This window comes from Oncorhynchus nerka, linkage group LG2 (genome assembly GCF_034236695.1).
Source record: "Oncorhynchus nerka isolate Pitt River linkage group LG2, Oner_Uvic_2.0, whole genome shotgun sequence".
NCBI classification, from domain to species: Eukaryota; Metazoa; Chordata; class Actinopteri; order Salmoniformes; family Salmonidae; genus Oncorhynchus; species Oncorhynchus nerka.
In genome coordinates this window covers 73732206-73753520 of record NC_088397.1, presented here as the reverse complement: position 1 = coordinate 73753520, position 21315 = coordinate 73732206, and the positions used below count along the sequence as shown (strand labels likewise).

The 21315-nt window shown below is 40.9% G+C and overlaps 1 protein-coding gene across 1 annotated transcript; it reads left to right on the top strand.

Annotated features, from left to right (window-relative positions):
• The first annotated feature begins 2853 nt into the window (after window positions 1–2853).
• On the top strand, window positions 2854–19163 carry LOC115124586 (isotocin receptor-like). Its single transcript, XM_029653999.2, has 2 exons — window positions 2854–3787; window positions 18779–19163. Exons 1-2 carry the CDS (start codon window positions 2854–2856, stop codon window positions 19024–19026), a joined length of 1182 nt encoding a protein of 393 aa, XP_029509859.2. The 3' UTR covers window positions 19027–19163.
• Window positions 19164–21315: the final 2152 nt, after the last annotated feature.

The window sequence follows — 21315 nt, the reverse complement described above, 5'->3', positions numbered from 1 at the left end:
AGTCTTGAAAAATAAAACAAATATATAATTTATTTGCTGAAATTTTGGGAGGGACTCTCTGCTATTAGCCAATACAAACGCATTGAATAACAGATTAAAACGGAACAACAGATAATCACCCCTAAAATAGTGTCTGTCCTATATCTTAAAGACATAATAAAGATCAGGAAACATTTGTTATTTTTTGTTACAACCCCTTATTTTTGGCACTAAACAGTCTCCTTATATACTTCCATTCATTTTTCCAACTGGTACCTGGGGACCTTCAGACCGATATGTTCATGAGAGTCTCGCCTTTGCACAGAGGGGTCATATTCCTGTATAGCCAAAAATGTTTGGATGCTACAGACGATGTTGTGACAAGACCGATTTTCAGGATGTCTCATGGTCAGACAAACATCACTCTAGCTCTGTCACCTTTCAACGCAGATGCGGAACTTCAATATAGGCACATTCGGTGCAATGGAAAGATATCTCTAGCTCAGTCCCGATTTTAGCATGTTAATCTTGGTGGGGTAAAAATGTTAAATGTGGGATGCATGCCAGCAAAGACACTACACAACACAACACTAAACAATACATGAATTGCACTATACCACTGCTACACCTGGCTATCAGGAGCCTTGTCTGGCAGCTGAAAAGTTCATTCAGCCTTTAAAAAAACATAGCTGATATGGATGACTTGCTTAACAAAGTGGTTTCTACTGACAATTGAGACGTACAAACTATGGCATAAGGGGACTACGAGCAGAGAAGAGGCAATCCGTAATTTCGATTAAGACATTATGAGCGAACTAGGACGGATGTAGTCAATATAACTATTTGTTCAGCCCGTTTGAAATGTACAGCATCAGAATTCAGAACATGGGCCATTCTTACAGTGTTCTCCCTGTACACCAAGTCAGAACCGCAGGATAAATACAGGGGGCATATAAGCAGACAATGAAAGGTCTTACAATATTCGATGATTACATTTCTCAAAAACAGGTTATAGGCTACATGTGCACAACCAAGTCAGAACAGTAGGGGAAATTAAGAGGTGAAAATAGACCAAATTATTAGGGTGAGGCACATGGGCTACTAACAGCTTACTTCACAACATACACTTAGTATTACTTTCTTAGCTAGAGTATACATATCTCCCTGGCATATTACATAATTTATGCAGCAGCATACAAGACATTTTTGGACTCACCACTCATTGTTAAATTTGCGATTTCAACTTGTTGTGTAATGTTTATGTCTAATGTCCGATGAGCAAAGCTATGTTTTATCTATAATTTCTCATCATTATTTCTCTTCATATGACAAGGATTAAAAAGGATTTGCCAGTAGATTGTCGATTTGATTAATGATGATGACTGCAAGTATGATGTTGACATGATCAGTCCAATCAAAGCTACTATAGATATAACGTGATTTGACATCATTTTATCTATGGCCAATGACCTTGAGCCTTCTTGGATGGGCACTTCTAATGTAACTCTATGGCAGCACCCAAAGGGCTTGAATTTTCGAAGTCTATCCTTAGACTTGGCAGTGATGTAGTGTCCCCATGAGTGACAGAACACTGAGCCAATCACGGTGCAACGCTCCATATTTTCTGCTGGTTTGCCCCACCACCACAGAAAGCACTGAGCTAGGCTGAAGCACCTGCATATTGGAGCTGCCTTACTCAAGAAAACAAAAAAGAGACCATGTTTATTAACTTAATGATATACATATATATATATATATATATTTTTTTTTTTACATTGTTTGCAAACTGATATGTGACATGTATTAATGCCAAGATAACGTCCAAAACAATTTAATTTTATGTTATTCTAAAAATGTGGGGCTCCACTTGTACCTTTCATGCGTAAACTATTGATAACACATTTCATTTTTTTCTTTCTGTCAAAACAAACAATAAATGCCCTGTATTAATTATAGGTTGGAAAACGATATAATGTTGCTTGCATAGCCATCTAGTGACGGCTGTGAGTTTCTTAGCCACGTCTTAGTTGGGACAGAAGTGGTACCAATAAGAATGCCGGACACATTGCGCATGGGCAGAGGGAGGGTCCCAAGCTTGCACAACTCAGTATGCTGTGCTTAAAGCACCGCATTATACCTCATACATGCTACAAAGACATCAAGGGATGTGGATAGCAAAAGCCCATCTAGAAAAAGATCTGTGCGCACTAGTTGCTGTGCATCACGTTGGAAAGGCTGTCTTTATAATATGGTAAGTAAATTAATATTAATGATCTTATCTTAATGTTATAATTTTTATCATGATTAGTAAGTATGATTAAAATGATTATTAGTAAGATTGTGGTGATTATTATAATTAGTATATTATTAGTAGCCTATTAATATGGTTGATATTGATTGATTGCTGAATTGACTGGTCTAGTAATTGCACATATCATACATGTATTTATTCATTTATCCATGTTTGATCTTTTTGCCACTGACTTGTAAAATGTAGGCTTCTTTTTATTTGCATTTACCTAGAACATATCTCCCAGAGTCTACGCCTAATTGGGACACCTTACTATTGGATTTGACTTTGCCTTTGATAAGCCTACCGTCCAAGAGACAAACATGTAAACACAACAAAACATCTTAATAAACTTTGCAATAATGGGAAATAATAAACAAATGAACAAGGAACAGATGAGGAGCCAATCAGTCACTTCACCGATGTCTGGTACTGGATAATAAGCAGTGTTTTTAGGCTCCAGGTGAAACACACTATGCAAACAGAGCGACGGATCATCGTATAGTTCCAACATTTTCGTTTCACAAAAGTACACAGAACTACGTAGAAAACGGAGTTGTGTAAGGAGGCGAGTTTACGCATGAATGATGGAGGACCTTCTGCGAGACCAAGACTTGTGGGCAATTATAAATGATTCATGGACCAACTCGAGTCGCGGTGGTAACGAGACCAGTACTGGGAACCAGTCCATCGTGAACCCCTTGAAGCGGAACGAGGAGGTGGCCAAAGTGGAGGTGACCGTTCTTGTCCTAGTTCTGCTGCTCGCGTTGGTCGGTAACATTTGCGTCCTTTTGGCTATCCATACGAGCAAGCACAGCCACTCTCGGATGTATTACTTCATGAAACACCTCAGTATTGCGGACTTGGTGGTGGCAATCTTTCAGGTCCTCCCGCAGCTTATATGGGACATTACATTCCGCTTCTACGGGCCGGACTTACTGTGCAGGCTGGTGAAGTACCTACAGGTTGTCGGGATGTTCGGGTCGACCTACATGCTTGTTCTAATGTCCATAGACAGGTGCTTGGCGATATGTCAGCCGCTTCGCTCTCTGCACAAGAGGAAGGACCGTTTTTATGTGATTGCCTCTTGGATGCTTAGTCTGATTTTCAGTACCCCTCAAGTGTATATATTTTCGTTGAGGGAGGTGGGCAACGGAGTTTATGACTGTTGGGGAGACTTCGTGCAACCCTGGGGCGCCAAGGCGTACATTACATGGATTAGTCTTACAATCTACATAATTCCAGTGGCTATCCTAAGTCTTTGCTATGGCTTGATAAGTTTTAAAATATGGCAAAACTTTAAAATGAAAACCAGACGGGATCAGTGTATGTCTCTGACGCCGCGGGAGTACAAAGGCGCAGCGCTCTCTCGAGTGAGCAGCGTGAAGCTCATATCAAAAGCGAAGATCCGAACTGTCAAAATGACTTTTGTCATAGTCCTAGCTTATATTGTTTGCTGGACTCCTTTTTTCTTCGTACAAATGTGGTCGGCATGGGATCCTGCTGCACCCAGAGAAGGTAATTGTAAAGAGCTTTATGCATGAATTACACAGTGCTTTGTGCATGGATGGGTTTATCAGGAGCACGTATAAACATAGCAATACTGCATAATGTAGATCAATTGTTGGCTCCATAAGCAGGGTTGTGCTGCTGGATCGCAGGAGAGCGGCGCTCCCTCACCTTTTTCAATTTGAGGTATACACAGAGCTGGTAAAACTATTTCTGGACAATTAATTCTGATTAATTACCACAAGAATGTCATGAAAAATAATAGAATGACAAACTACATGTAAATGTAAATGTAAATGTAATGTAAATGTACGTGGCGGTCTAGAGGTAGGTAAATTGTGGTTTCTTCCCTGTCTTCTCTCTGGCAGTGGCAAGAATTATGAATAACTATTGGATATATCTATGCATTGCAGAGGCCCGTCAAAAAAAATCAAAATTCACCGTGTGTCTGCCTTGATTTTCAAAAAACTCCACGGACCACATCTTGCGTAGTGAACCCAGCACATTATGTGACCACTTGGTTACACGACACCGTTCTGCCGAGGACACCCAAACCAGAAAGGCTACCGCAAAGCCTAAGGAGCCTGACCCTCTCTGGGAGTTGCTGTAGCCCTGCTTGGCACATTTAGCCTATTGGCTATTGGTTGAGACCCAGGCCCGTTCGGGTTAAACGGGTTAAATGTGTCCAAAACACCACTAATATTTCTTACATCTCCTAGATATAGGACAGACACTTCAAAAACGTATTCCTTATGATTTCTTTTTTTACTATCTTTTTTTACCATTTACTGCATAAATGTGTTATTCAATGTGTTTCCATGGGCTATAGCAGTAAAGGCCAAGTAAAGGTTTTTGTTATACCTAAAGGGGTCCTAAATTTCAAAATCAAACAGCTAAATCATGATGGAGGCCACTGGGTGCTCTCGAGCGGCTAGATGTTCTTTACCATTCGGCCATCAGATTTGCCACCAATGCTCCTTATAGGACATATCACTGCACTCTATACTCCTCTGTAAACTGGTCATCTCTGTATACCCGTCGCAAGACCCACTGGTTGACACTTATTTATAAATCCCTCCCACGGCCTCACTCCCCCCTATCTGAGGTAACTACTGCTGCCCTCATCCTCCACATACAACACCTGTTCTGCCAGTCACATTCCTTTATAGGTCCCCAAAGCACACACATCCCTGGGTCACTCCTCTTTTCAGTTCGCTGCAGCTAGTGACTGGAACGAGCTGCAACAAACACTTACACTGAACAGTTTTATCTCAATCTCTTCATTCAAAGACTCAATCATTGACACTCTTACTGACAGTTGTGGCTGCTTTGTGTGATGTATTGTTGTCTCTACCTTCTTGCCCTTTGTGCTGTTGTCTGTGTCCAATAATGTTTGTACCATGTTTGGTGCTGCTGCCATGTTGTGTTGCTACCATGCTGTGTTGTCATGTTGCTTCCTTGCTATGTTGTTGTCTTAGGTCTCTCTTTATGTAGTGTTTTCTCTCTTGTTGTGATGTGTGTTTTGTCCTATATTTATATTGTATTTGTTTTTATTTTCATCCCAGGCCACAGTTCTCATGCTCCAAAACTCAACAGAGCACACCAGGATATATATATATTTTTAACACCATCTGCTATAATTAGCTCACAAAACAGTAATTCAAGAAAATCAAAATGCATAGGTTATTCCCATGATGCAGTTTCATCAGTAAAACATGAAGAATTCACAATTGACAGTGATGATTACAATTAGGTGTGCCTAAATTGGGGTTTGAGGGTATTAAACATTGAAAAATGTCTTGACACAATCATGTGTGGTCTTAGCCAGATGTTGCAACTGTAGAGTGCATATTATTCATATTCTATATAATAATAGGCTATACAAAAACTATATATCTGTCGGTACAAACTTTGAGTGAGGAAATTATAATGTTTTAGACTTTATTTTGCGCTTCCACGCCTAAGAAAATAGCACCACGCCACTGTCCATCAGCCTGGTCTCATAGAGTAACATAGTATATATCAATCTGGGACACTCAAATTAGTGTGATATGTTACATTTGGTATGGTTACATAAGACAGAAGTTTTACAGTAGACTTAAACAAATCTACTTTGAAACAAAAGTATACACCTCACACACATGGTTATGGGAATAAAAAAATGAATGTTTATTAAATATAAAATTATGAAATATATTAATAACATTCCACCCAAGAGGCCACTAGAGGGAAATTTGGTCATTTGACTGCAGGAACTATGGCAACAACGAAAGTATGGTGATTGGGCGGGTGTATAAGGCAAACATCTAGCAACCCAAAGGTTGCGTATTTGATTCTGATCACGGACAACTTTAGCATTTGCTACTTTGAAACTACTTAGCATGTTAGCTGGGCCATTCAAGTATCTAGGGAAGGGTACCAAAAACATTTCTGCATCATTGAAGGTCCCCAAGAACACAGTGGCCTCCATCATTCTAAAATGGAAGAAGTTTGGAACCACCAAAACTCTTCCTAGAGCTGGCTACCCGGCCAAATGGATCAATTGGGGGAGAAGGCCATTGTCAAGGAGGTGACCAAGAACCCGATGGTCACACTGACAGAGCTCCAGAGTTCCTATGTGGTGATGGGAGAACCTTTCAGAAGGACAACCATCTCTGCAGCACTCCACCAATCAGGACTTTTTGGTAGAGCGGCCAGACGGAAGCCACTCTTCAGTAAAAGGCACAACAGCCCACTTGGAGTTTGCCAAAAGTCATCTAAAGGACTCTCAGACCATGAGAAACAAGATACTCTGGTCTGATGAAACCAGGATTGAACTCTTCTCACGTCTGGAGGAAACCTGGCACCATCCCTTTGTTGAAGCATGGTGGTGGCAGCATCATGCTGTGTGGATGTTTTTCAGTGGCAGGGACTATGAGACTAGTCAGGATCGAGGGAAAGATGAACGGAACAAAGTACAGAGCGATCCTTGATGAAAACCTGCTCCAGAGCACTCAGGATCTCAGACTGGGGCAAAGGTTCACCTTCCAAACCTTAAGCACACCTCCAAGACAACGCAGGAGTGGGTTCAGGACAAGCATCTGAATGTTCTTGAATGGCCCAACCAGAGCCCAGACTTGAACCCAATCTAACCTTTAAGTTTGCAGTGACACATCCATAACCCGAGCGGAAACCAGATTGCATACCAGAGAGAATACTATAGACATCAAAAAAGCCAGTCAGTTGATTATTGACACGTTTTTCCAACAGTTTTGATAAACAGGGCAAAATAGAAATAGGCATATAACTGTCACGGCTGGCTGAAGGACTGGACCAAGGTGCAGCATGGTAAGTGTACATTTTCTCTTTATTAAAAAACTTCCCACAAATCAGGAGGGGAAAAAGGGTACCTAAGTATGGTTCTCAATCAGAGACAACGATAGACAGCTGCCTCTGATTGAGAACCACAACCGGCCAAACACATAGAAATCGAAAATCATAGAACATAGACTGCCCACTCAAATCACACCCTGACCAAAACAAAATAGAGACATCAAACGCTCTCTGCGGTCAGGGCGTGACAATAACAGTTAGGATCGGCTTGATCTCCCCTTTAAAAAAATGACGAACCGTGGCTGCCATCCAAGCAATGGGAACCTCCCCAGAGAGAAGAGCCAGTTATGCATTAGGGGCGCTATTAAAATTTTGGGATGAAAAACGTTCCCGTTTTAAACAAGATATTTCGTCACGAAAAGATGCTCGACTATGCATATAATTGACAGCTTTGGAAAGAAAACACTCTGACGTTTCCAAAACTGCAAAGATATTGTCTGTGAGTGCCACAGAACTGTTGTTACCGGCGAAACCCAGATAAAAATCCAACCAGGTAGTGCCGCATTTTTTAAAACCGCCTCATGCCAATGACTCCTTAAATGGCTGTGAATGAGCTAGGAATGAGCTTAGGTTTTCCACGTTTTCCCCAAGGTGTCTACATCATTGTGACGTCTTTTCAGGCATTTCCATTGAAGAATGGCTGTAAGGGACCATATATAGCATGTGGTCACATGGTGTCTCCCGCAGAAAATCTCACGTAAAATACTGAGGTAGCCATTTTTCCAATCGCTTCTTATGAGAAACCAATTGCCTCGACGGATATATTATCGAATATATATGTTAAAAACACCTTGAGGATGGATCCTAAACAACGTTTGCCGTGTTTCTGTCGATATTATGGAGCAAATTTTGCAAAAAGTTTGGCGTTATAGTTGCAGCATTTTGCGGTCGATTTCTCAGCCAATGATGATGAAGAAACAGGAGCTATTTCATCTACAAAAATAATATTTTGGGGAAAAAAGGAACATTTGCTATCTAACTGAGAGTCTCCTGAGTGAAAGCATCTGAAGTTCTTCAAAGGTAAATGATTTAATTTGGTTGCTTTTCTTATTTTCGTGAAAATGTTGCCTGCTGTCAGCAGCGCCTAGCATAGCATTATGCCATGATAAACTTACACAAATGCTTGTCTAGCGTTGGCTGTAACGCATATTTTGAAAATCTGAGATGACAGTGTTGTTAACAAAAGGCTAAGCTTGTGTTTGAATATATTTATTTCATTTCATTTGCGATTTTTTGCGTATTTATGTCCGCTGCGTTATGCTAATGAATTTTAGGCTACGATTACGCTCCCGGATACGGGTTTGCTCGTCTCAAGAGGTTAAAAAGGTTGGAGATAGGCTTGGCGATTACAGTGACAGCAACCTTAAAGAAGAAAGGTTATAAACCATCTGACCCATATCTTTTTTGGGGGTCAAGGTTAAGGAGCCCCTTTAGACTCAGTGACAGCCTGCAGGGAGAAACTTTGTAGAGGGGCAGGGGGAAAAGAGGGAGGAGCATCAGGGCTAGTGGCATTAGAAGGGGTGGGAGATAAACATTTGGACAGGCAAGGAGGCATGTCTGAGTCAAATAGAAATCCTGACTTAATGAAGTGGTGATTAAAAAGCTCAAGCATGTGCTTCTTGTCAGTAACAACCACATCATCAACTTCAAGAGACATGGGCAGCTGTGAGGGGGTTTATTCTCCAGGTCTTTAACCGTTTTCCAGAACTTCTTGGGGTTAGACCCACAGAGAGAGAACTGCTCCTTAAACTAACTAACTTTGGCCTTCCGGATAGCCTGAGTGCACGTATTTCTCATTTGCCTGAATGAGAGCCAGTCACCTGAGTATGCGTGTGCCGAGCCTTTCGCCAAATGCAATTCTTGAGGTGTAGTAACTCTGCAAGATCATGGTCAAACCAGGGGCTGAACCTGTTTTTAATTCTCATTTTCTTTATGGGGGCATGTTTGTTAACAATATCACTGAAAATATATTTTAAAAAGGTCCAAGCACCTTCAACAGAATGGATCAAGCTGATTCTATACCAATTTACAGAGGCCAGGTCATGAAGGAAGGCTTATGATTTAAAGTTATTTAGCAAGCGTCTATGACACATCAGGAGAGGTCGTTTCACTGAGCAGCCACTACGAACACAGGAAGTTAAACGGTGATCACTAAGGTCATTACAGAAAACATCAGACTGATACCTATCAGTATTATTTGTGAGTAGAACATTGATGTGAGTAGCCTTTTCTGGGTGTTTGGAGTCATATCTTGTGGATTTGGTAATAATCTGAGAAAGATTTAGTAAATCCCATAGCTTTAGGACTTGGTCAGGTGGTTTAAGCATGTCCCCGCTTAGGTCATCTATAGCAGGACGGATTCAGACAGTGTAAGGGGCCAGTTGAGTACTAACTGGACAGTTCTCTAAGTGTGATAGGACCAGGAATTGAATCATCGGATTCAGTGTGCTAGATGTTACATACTCTGACGCCTTGTAGTTTTTTTTTTCATTCACAAATGAGTCCTGATTGAACCCTCTGTAGGACCTTCGGTAGATTACTTTAGGGCCAGACTTTGGTATTTTAATTTTCCTAGTGAGTGCAATCAAGTTATGATCACTACAACCTAGTGCCACTGATACAGCTTTAGAACAATGTTCAGCCATGTTAGTAAAAATGTGATCGATTCAAGTTGGCGATGTGATACCGGACCTATTAGTGAACGTTCTGGTTGGTAATGTCACGACTTCCACCGAAGGTGGTTCCTCTCCCTGTTCCGGTGGCGCTCGGCGGTCGTCATCGCCGGTCTACTAGCTGCCACTGATCCTTTTTCCTTTTCTTGTGGTTATGTTTGTTTTATGTTTGACCTGGTTTCATTTTGGTTAATTAGGGGGGTGTTTAATCTCACCTTTTCCTTTGGGTTTTTGTGCGGGATTGTTTTCATTTGACTGTCAGTGAGTTTTGGTTTGCATTTTCTTTAGTTCATTTTTAACAGGTGGTTTTTCCCTGGACTGTGTCTGAGTAGGGTTTTGTGGCTACTGTTGTAGTACTGTGTCCTGTTATTTTGTACTTGTTTAAATAAACACCCTTTTCCTTCAGAACTTGTTTCTCCTGCGCCTGACTCCACACCCACGTCTCCCTGGGGAGATCTGACAGGTAATGCCATAACTTGCGTCAGGTTATATACATTGGCAACATAAATACGTTTCTTTCTCAAGGGAAAGTTGGTGTTACAAAACAAAATCTATATTCATAGCTCCCTGTCTATTGCTCCTCCTAACTCCTAGGGAGGGAGGGTGAACAATCAGTTTGTCAATCCTCAAGTATGCCATGTCACCTTGTTCTCTTGCAGCCTTCATGGCTGGTATTAGTTAGTTTCTTCTTTGACAGACTGCATAGAGAAATCCTCATTTAAGGCATTTGGCTTTTTCAAGGACTGCAATCCTTGAACCTGAGGAATCTCACTAAAATTGGCCTGGGTCTGGTTCTATTGGCATCACCAGTTCCCCCTGGTTTTCCCATACCAATGAGCATGTTCCAGATCAATCTGTTGATCCAATTGTAGCTCTTCAGAAAACAGCTTTCGAACTATGATATTTATGTGTCTGTAACTTTCTCACTCATCATTATTCACAAAGATTGTCAAATAATATTGGTATTTTAAATTGTTCCTATTCTGACCATTCATGTGATATGCTATAGGCCGAGTGTCAAGGCTCAGGAGTAGACCCAAGTGCAGACAGCTTTGAAATAACAAAAGTTTATTACTAAAACAGGGGGGCAGGCAAACAACAGATCACGGGCAGGCAGAGGTCAGTAGTCCAGAGCAGAGTCCAAAAGGTACAGAACGGCAAGCAGGCTCAGGGTCAGGGCATTTAGAGGTCAGTAATCCAGGGTGGTATGGCAAGGTACAGAACGGCAGGCAGGCTCAGGGTCAGGGCAGGCAGAATGGTCAAAACCGGAAAAGCTAGAAAACAGGAACTGGAGCCAGACAGGAGCACCGGAAAAACCTCTGGTATGCTTGACGAAACAAAACAAACTGGCAACAGACAAACAGAGAATGCATGTATAAGTACACTGGGGATAATGGGGAAGATGGGCGACACCTGGAGGGGGGTGGAGACAAGCACAAAGACAGGTGAAACAGATCAGGGTGACACCAAAATAAATTGTTGTGAAAGCCAATTATTGTTATTATATGCCTTATTCTTATCATATTATGTACTTCCATATACATTTTGATGACAATATCCCTGAGATGAATGTTGTATATAATCTTATCGCTATGACCACGAAAAGGTTTGAATGAGACTATTCCCCTAACCTTATTCTTTCAATAAAGTTTTTGTTTTATTAAAATTATATTACTTGTTTATGTATTTCCTTATCGTATGACATATGCAGACTTGTGTTTAATATAAGAAAAGTGGGAACATACAGAACAATGCCATCGGTCACTAAAACAGCTGTAAGTTGTTCTCGGTAAAAGGTATTTCCATTTTGATTGAAAATGTTCAAACCTTCCAAACCAAGGAATACTCAATATGCTCAAGGTTTTTCTCTATCTTCATTAGAAAGTTGTGTAAATGGCAGTTGTTTAGGAAAAAAGCATACACTTTAATATATATAAAACACTTTCACAGGTGTTATTACTTGACTGATTACAAGATCCATATATATAATCTTGCTTGTTTGTAGGTGACCAAATACTTATTTTCCACCATAATTCATTAAAAATCCTACAATGTGATTTTCTGGATCTTTTTTCTAATTTTGTCTGTCATAGTTGAAGTGTACCTATGATGAAAATTACAGGCCTCTCTCATCTTTTTAAGTGGGAGAACTTGCACAATTGGTGGCTGACTAAATACTTTTTTGCCCCACTGTATCACATACACTACACCCCAAACCATGAGCATTAATATGGAGTTGGTCCCACCTGTGCTGCTATAACAGCCTCCACTCTTCTAGGAAGGCTTCCCACTAGATGTTGGAGCATTGCTGCGGGGACTTGCTTTCATTCAACCACAAGAGCATTAGTGAGGCTGGGCCCTTACAGTTGGCAGTATACATTCTGGCAGAAATTTGACGAACTGACTTGTTGGAAAGGTGGCATCCTATGACGGTGCCACGTTGAAAGTCACTAAGCTCAGTGAGGCCATTCTCCCAACAATGTTTGTCTATGGAGATTGCATGGCTGTGTGCTCAATTTGATACACCTCTCAGCAACGGGTAGGGCTGAAATAGCCGAATCCACTCATTTGAAGCGGTGTACACATACTTTTGTATATATAGTGTATCACTGGAATGGCACAAACAAAAACCATCAACATCAAAGTTGATATATGATGTTGTTATAATCCCTAAATACACCTCAAAATGGAAACAACCAAATTGTATCTTTATTTAATCGGAAAAAAGACCCAATTGTGATTATGGGACATATAGGAGTGCCAACAAAGAAGCTCGTCAAAGGTAATGAATGTTTTTTATTTTATTTCTGCGTTTTGTGTAGCGCCGGCTATGCTAATTCAGGTATTTCGGGGTGTTGCATGCTATCAGATAATAGCTTCTCATGCTTTCGCCGAAAAGCATTTAAAAAATCTGACTTGTTGGCTAGATTCACAACGAGTGTAGCTTTAATTCAGTACCTTGCATGTGTGTTTTAATGAAAGTTTGAGTTTTAGCGAGTACTATTAGCATTTGGCGTTGCGCATTTCCATTTCCTGTTGGCTAGGTGGGACGCAGACGTCTCACTTATCCCTAAGAGGTTTAAGAACAAATTCTTATTTTCAATAACAGCCTAGGAACAGTGGGTTAACTGCCTGTTCAGGGGCAGAATGACAGACTTGTGCCTTGTCAGCTCGGGGTTTTGAACTTGCTAGTCCAATGCTCTAACCACTAGGCTACCCTGCCGCCCCAGGGTCGGAGAAAGTAGCAGTTATACATTTCAAAGCCCTGCAGGGCCTTTCTAGAGCTAGGGAGGGTAAATGTACTGTGACATCAAAGTGTTCCTTCCACTCTCTCACCTTATGGGGTCCTAGGGGCCCTTGTGTCCTGATTTGTGTCTTTTCTCTATAATAACATCATTTGTCAGGAGATTTGCTCCTCTTATCTTAAGCTTTCCTCCTTTAAAGGGGAGTTCAGGGGAGTCCATCTGCTCCAGACCACATTTCAACCATCGCTTTGTGTTGCTAGCCACTGCAGCAGGAGCCAGCCATTGAGCAATGGATCCCAATGGAGCTATATCGTCAAATACTCAGATAAATTAAAATTCAAAAGCCTTATGGACTTGGAAGGACGTCAGCCTTGGGACCTCTGGGTATGGGGAAGGCTAGGAGCAACTCAGGTTTTGAATCAGCAACAAAAGAGTGCTTGAAGGTTTCATCCCCCTCTTTTGTTCACCCACTCATCATTAAGATGGGTTTTCATAATATTTGAAATATTTTGACATACTTCGACTGTGGAGCAATGTTTCAGAAATTGTGTTTAGCAATTGAGAAAAACTGTAATAAATGATTAGGAGAAAACTATTACAGTTATTCTCAATTGCTAAAACACAATTTCTGAAACCTTGCTCCATTTCCTGAAAACATTAAACACAAAACCTTCATCTTCAAGCACTATTTACATAACCTCTGACTCCTCTTGCAAAATGAAACATTTGCCTCAAAACAGTTTTACCTGTGTTCAAAATCAAACACTGCTCTCAAATCATAAACAAAGTGATCAAAATGATATACACTCTCAAGCAGTCAGTAAACAATACACAGAAAAATAGAAAACACATTGTTCAAAACATACAATTCTCAGGGAGAAGTACATTTCTAATCAAAAGAAATATTCATATTTCCATCATTGTCTTTTGATGATCTCATATCATTTGAAACAGGTTAAATCAATTTTGAGTGGTTGTGTTCAATCAATGACATATGTTCTCTATTTTTATTTGATTGTTGCCACTTGTGTTTACCAGTATGGATGACATGTGCATTAGAGTGCAGAATGTGTTTTGAGAATGAGAACATGTTTAGAGTTTTGCTGAAAAGTCTAAGTGAAATCTGTAAATTGTGTTTTATCATGTAAAATGGTTTAAGGTATTGACAACAGACTGTATAATTAGCTAAATGAGTCCAGGCAACTGAGAACTTTGTTCAGCCAATGGGCTTTAGTGTTTTAGCAATTGAGAAAAACTGTAAGACATGGGTACATGCATGTCTTTTCATGCTGAATTATAATTGACACCTGGCTTTTCAGCTCCCAACTGTACTATCAGATTGTCAGTTCATTGAGTCCTATTCATAGAAATAAACACTCTTAGAAAAAATAGTTCTTCAGCTGTCCCCATAGGAGAACCATTTTTGGTTCCATGTAAGAACCCTCTGTGGAAAACGGTTCTCTGTGGAACCAAAATGGTTCTACCTGGAATCAAAAACAGTTCTTCAAAGGGTTCTCCTATGGGGAGAGTAATTTAGGCATTCTATTTCTCCAGTTGTACTAAGGATTAGGTACTGCTGCAATCTTCTTTAGGATCAAATCACTTCAATACCAGATATAGTTTTCCTTTGAGGCCTTGTGTCCTATATGTCTTTATAGCCTAAAGTATATTCAACAGTCTGTAAAATGAAGGAGAGGCTATGGAGAGAAAGAGAGAGAAAGAGAGAGAGAGACAGGAAGAGAGAGAAAGAGAGAGAGAGAGAGAGAGAGAGAGAGAGAGAGGCTGTCAGCAGGTCTCATCTTCAACCCAGGCTCTGATCATAACTCATGCAGACAGGGAGTGTGAGGGAAGATGTACACACTCACTTTATCACCCTCACATACAGTACTGTATAGGGAATGGAAAACTCTCATTATTCTTTCTATAATTCCTTTGCTTATTTAGGTGTTATATACATTATATGCTTAGGAAACTAAAGAGTTGAAAGTTCTCTGATGATGGTGGATTAAATTGCAAGCCCACTTGATGCATTTGCTAGGGTCCATTATTATGTTATTTATTATTAATTAACTGCATCCAATTTTATACATTTATGTACTTTTCCTCCAGAGACCAAAAATGATTTATTACTTGCTGATCTTTTCATTAATTAAATAACACTCACTTCATCAGACTAGCTTATTGGTACGTACAACAGCTTACTGGTACATACAGTGCCTTCAGAAAGTATTCAGACCCCTTGACTTTTTCCACATTTTGTTACGTTACAGCCTTATTCCAAAAAGGATTAAAGAAAACATTTTCCTCAGCAATCTACACACAATACCTCATAATGGCGAAGCAAAAACTTGTTTTTAGGTATTTTTGCTAATTAATAAAACAGAAAAAACAGAAAACAGCCTCTAAAAAGGGAAATGGCGACAGTCACTTGTTTATTCTTGATTATGATTTATAACTATTCAGACCATTTGCTATGAGACTTGAAATTGAACTCAGGTGCATCCTGTTCCCATTGATCATCCTTGAGATGTTTCGAAAACTTGATTGGAGTCCACCTGTGGTAAATTCAATTGATTGGAAATGATTTGGAAAGGCACACACCTGTCTATATAAGGTCCCACTGTTGACAGTGCATATCAGAGCAAAATCCAAGCCATGAGTTCAAAGGAATTGTCTGTAGCTTTGAGACAGGATTGTGTTGAGGCACAGATCTTGGGAAGTGTACCAAAACATTTCTGCAGCATTGAAGGTCCCTAAGAACACAGTGGCCTCCATCATTCTTAAATGGAAGAAGTTTGGAACCACCTGGACTCTTCCTAGAGCTGGCTACCTGGCCTAACTGAACAATCGGGGGAGAAGGGCCTTAGTCAGGGAGGTGACCAAGAACCCGATGGTCACTCTGACAGTGCTCTAGAATTCTTCTGTGGAGATGGGAGAAACTTCCAGAAGGACAACCATATCTGCAGCTCTCCACCAATCAGACCTTTATGGTAGAGTGGCCAGACGGAAGCCACTCCTCAGTAAACGCACGACAGCCCATTTGGAGTTTGCCAAAGGTACCTAAAGACTCTCAGACCATAAGAAAGAAGATTCTCTGGTCTGATGAAACCAAGATTGAACTCTTTGGCCTGAATACCAAGTGTCATGTCTGGAGGAAATCTGGCACCATCTCTAAGGTGAGGCATGCTGGTGGCAGCATAAATGCTTTGGGGATGTTTTCAGTGGCAGGGACTGGGAGACTAGTCAGGATCGAGGGAAAGATGAACAGATTAAAGTACAGAGAGATCCTTGATGAAAACCTGCTCCAGAGCGCTCAGGACATCAGACTGGGGCGAAGCTTCACCTTACAACAAGACAACAACCCTGAGCAAACAGCCAAGACAACACAGGAGTGGCTTCGGGACAAGTCTCTGAATGTCCTTGAGTGGCCTAGCCAGAGCCCGGACTTGAACCTGATTGAACATCTCTGAAGAGAATTTTTTTTTAAATAGCTGTGTAGCAACACTCCCCATCCAACACGACAGAGCTTGAGAGGATCTGCAGAGAAGAATTGGAGAAACTCCTCAAATACAGGTGTGCAAGCTTGTAGCGTCATACCCAAGAAGACTTGAGGCTATAATTGCTGACAAAGGTGCTTCAACAAAGTCCTGTCTGAATACTTATGTAAATGTGATATTTAAATTTTTGCTTTGTCATTATGGGGTATTGTGTGTAGATTGATGAGGGGGAAAAAAACTATTTAATCAAATTTAAAATAAGGATGTAACGTAATAGCATTTGGAAAAAGTCAACGAGTCTGAATACTTTCCGAATGCTCTGAACAATTGAAGGCAATAGACAACTTCTCTGATAGGAAACGGCCTATGTGGCATCGATATTAGTCAAAATGTACTACAAAGTGTAAATAGGATAATTTTGGTCATAAATTCAGTCTCATCCAAAACAGAGATTTGTTAGTGAGTTTATCATGATTTACTGTTGAGGGTTGGGTTTTGATTTTGACAATGCTCACTTGTCCACTTAGGGATGCAAAGCTGCATTGATTGTGCTTTTTCCATTCCTACCGCAGAACACAGACAGTGAGATAGACCTGGCCATCAGAGCAGAGGATCTGACTTTCTTTACATACGACATTATGTTGAATATGTTTTAACTTATAAATACTGCACCAAACTTGAGGAAGTAGTACTGGCTTTGTTCCTATGGTGTCTCATGGGGGACAAACATCAGTAACTGCCACATCGAACCATATCCCCCAGGACTGAATTGAAATTAGCCTTTTCTTTTTTTGTCCATCAACCGTCATGGTTCCATCTAAAGGTGGCAGTGTAGCCTAGTGGTTAGAGCATTGGACTAGTAACCAGAAGGTTGTGAGTTCAAACCCCTGAGCTGACAAGGTACAAATCTGTCATTCTGCCCCTTAACAGGCAGTTAACCCACTGTTCCCAGGCCATCATTGAAAATAAGAATGTGTTCTTAACTGACTTGCTTGGTTAAATAAAGGTAAAATAAAAAAAAAAGCTCTGTTCCCATATGACAGTGGGGGTTTCCCTTTCCTTTCCTCCATTCCACCAATATGTAAGACACACCACAGCCAGGCCAGGGATCACTATGATTTGTTGATTTGTTTTGTTCTAGAAAGCCAGCTACCTTCACTCTAAGAGTGGAGGTGTTTTCAGCTGCTGCTCTCCGAAGGGTCCCACTGTTCAGCAAGAATAGGAGCAAGACAAGACAGCCTGATGGCTGATGGGACATTGGGACATAGGACAGATGCAGGCCCAATTCATGGTCGGACAGTAGGCCAGAGACTTTTAATATGTGGAAATGTAAATGTGCAACGTGTGCTAACTTTACGGTTTTCTGTACTGCATGTAATATATTCTGTGTTTGTGTATTTGTATGCTGACGTCACAAAATAAATGCCCATGTAAATGGACAATAAAATATACATCATATCATACTATATCTAAGAAGAGCAGAGGCATATGGAAGGAGAGAGAGAGAGAGCTAGAGAGAGATGGTGGAAGTTCTATCTCAAACCTATGCCAATTCTGTTCACTTTAAACTCATTTAGTGAAATGTCAGATCGCCAGTAGGGATTCATCTAATGGCTTCAAAGGTCACAGTACATACACACACTGTCCTTCCCGCATCAGTGTCTTATTGAGTTTGTTTTTGTTTCACACTAAACATTGCTTCGTTGGGTACCCAAATGCATTGGGTACTACATTCATGTAGTGCAAGAAGAATGGTGTTTTTGACTAAACCGGAACTCCGGTTACCGGGTTTGGTTAAACAGTGCCCCAGATGCCTGGAGAGAATAATGTCAGATAATAGTTTGCTGTTTGTGAATAACAAGATGATCATTGTTGTGCATGAATGCCTGCCAAAGTATAGCAGTTTATTGAAAACAGATTGTTATTGCTCCTTCAAGTTTGGAAGTTTGAATGCACATCAAACTTGACAATCAAGCAGTTGCTATTAAAATGAACTACGGTGCAAAGATTGCACTGTAACAATTTGCAGTCAAGGCAACAAGTATATATTTCGGACAAGGACAAATATTTGTACTTTCTATACTGTAGTTACCATATTGTGTTTTGCATTGGTAAAAGCAGTGATAGACTTATCGTATCTACAATGCATATTGAAAGTTGTCGGCAGTTGAAAATTGACTTCAATGTAACTTTCCTTCTCTCTCTCTATCCTAGATGTGGCGTTTATCATTGCCATGCTACTGGCCAGCCTGAACAGCTGCTGTAACCCGTGGATCTATATGTTCTTCGCTGGCCACCTGTTTCACGACCTGATGAGGTGCTTTGTCTGCTGCTCCTCACAGTACCTGAAGGCCTCACGGTGCGGAGGATTTGACCACCAGCAGAGCCGCAGGAGCATTTCCACCTACGTCGTCAAGGACCATAGCAGTCAGAGGAGCGTCACTCAGACCTCCAGCACATGAGGAGTGAGGACCAGGGAGGAGATGAGTTGGGGTGAGACAGGTTCTCCCTACCCCCGAAAGCCATTCTTTATACAAGTCAGAGGAGCATCACACAGCCCTTCAGTTCATAAGGACCATGGGAACACCAGAAGAGGCCTAGTGTGAGGTACTCTCTAACCTTCAATGACCTTCTCCATCGTACAGACTCTAGAGGAGTACCATGAGAGGAGAGGGGGTTGGTCGGGGACCCTCTACCCCCTAATGGACTTAAGCCCTATTCACACTGGACTAGTATTACTATAGAACGTCAGTTATGTAATTATTACCCCAGAATGTCTGTTTTTCCAGTGGACGATTCAGACAGGATTAGTTTTACCATCTGCCCCCTGTATTTTTTTCCCTCATTCATATGATGGAAGCCTGGAGGCTGTTCTAGGCATGAAGATATTTAAACTCGTCTAGGGATGGGTCTCTTCAGGGTATCTGGCCACCCTCAGTTCGAAAGTCAAATTAATATCAATAAGAACCATGAAATGTGTACAGATATCTAATTAACTAACATATTTGACCATTTATTATTGAATGGGCACAATATCATCTGGGCATAGGGAAAGTTGATATATGACAAAACAGGTCATTCATTTGTAGGCTACGTGCATAGCACTTTGTTTAAAGCATCAATTTGTTCCCATGTTCTTCCCAAACTGCGTGCAGTACCTATTAAACTCTGTAATATCCCTCAAAACACAGGGATGTCAATTCACACGGGATAAGTAGATTTTTGGGGTTGGAATAATAACATCCCCACCAAGTAAAAATGACTGGCATGGCAGATTCGGATGGGACTAAATTTATGTTGTTTTGTACTCGTGCATTTAATTACATTACCCTATCTCCCCCAGTGAAACGAATCCTGTCTGAATAGGGCTTTAGACCTTCACCACACAGACCTTCACCACACAGACCTTCACCATCATCCAGGGAAGTGGAGCTTGCCTGGGCCAGGTACCAGCCAGAGGAGCATCACACAGACCTCAGGCACATGATGACCATGGAGAGAGGTTGAGTTGGGTATTCTCTAAACCTAATAGACCTTCTTCATGTAAGGTTGGAGGTGGGACAGGTACTCTCTAATCAAGACATTCACCCAAGGCCGCAGAGTTGGGTTGGACAGGTACCCTGTAAGCCAAAAAGAGACCTTCTGCGTGCAAAGATCTGCAGTGGGGTTGGCCAGGTACTCTCTACTCCTGACACAAACCTCCATTGTGTAAAGAACAGGAGTGGGTGGGCAGATACCCTGTAAGAAACCTTGAAAGAGACCCTCAACATTTGAGGGACAGGACTGGGGTGGCCAGATACCCTGAAAGAGATCTTAAAAGAGACCCTCGACGTTTAAGGGACAGGACTGGGGTGGCCAGATACCCTGAAATAAACATTAAAAAATACTTTAAACATTTAAGGGACAGGACTAGGGTGGCCAGATACCCTGAAATGAACATTAAAAAAGACTTTAAACATTTAAGGGACAGGACTGGGGTGGCCAGATACCCTGAAATAAACATTAAAAAATACTTTAAACATTTAAGGGACAGGACTAGGGTGGCCAGATACCCTGAAATGAACATTAAAAAAGACTTTAAACATTTAAGGGACAGGACTGGGGTGGCCAGATACCCTGAAATAAACATTAAAAAATACTTTAAACATTTAAGGGACAGGACTGGGGTGGCCAGATACCCTGAAATGAACATTAAAAAGACTTTAAACATTTAAGGGACAGGACTGGGGTGGCCAGATACCCTGAAATAAACATTAAAAAAGACTTTAAACATTTAAGGGACAGGACTGGGGTGGCCAGATAACCTGAAATAAACATTAAAAAGACTTTAAACATTTAAGGGACAGGACTGGGGTGGCCAGATACCCTGAAATGAACATTAAAAAAGACTTTAAACATTTAAGGGACAGGACTGGGGTGGCCAGATACCCTGAAATAAACATTAAAAAAGACTTTAAACATTTAAGGGACAGGACTGGGGTGGCCAGATACCCTGAAATGAACATTAAAAAAGACTTTAAACATTTAAGGGACAGGACTAGGGTGGCCAGATACCCTGAAATGAACATTAAAAAAGACTTTAAACATTTAAGGGACAGGACTGGGGTGGCCAGATACCCTGAAATAAACATTAAAAAAAGACTTTAAACATTTAAGGGACAGGACTGGGGTGGCCAGATACCCTGAAATGAACATTAAAAAGACTTTAAACCCTGAAATAAACATTAAAAAAGACTTTAAACATTTAAGGG

Bases quoted from the DNA above. Each gene is read 5' to 3' on its own strand.
- LOC115124586 (XM_029653999.2), top strand. From the start codon at position 2,854: ATGATGGAGGACCTTCTGCGAGACCAAGACTTGTGGGCAATTATAAAT. The intron at 3,788-18,778 runs GTAATTGTAAAG...TCTCTATCCTAG, and splicing joins TCCTGCTGCACCCAGAGAAG to ATGTGGCGTTTATCATTGCC.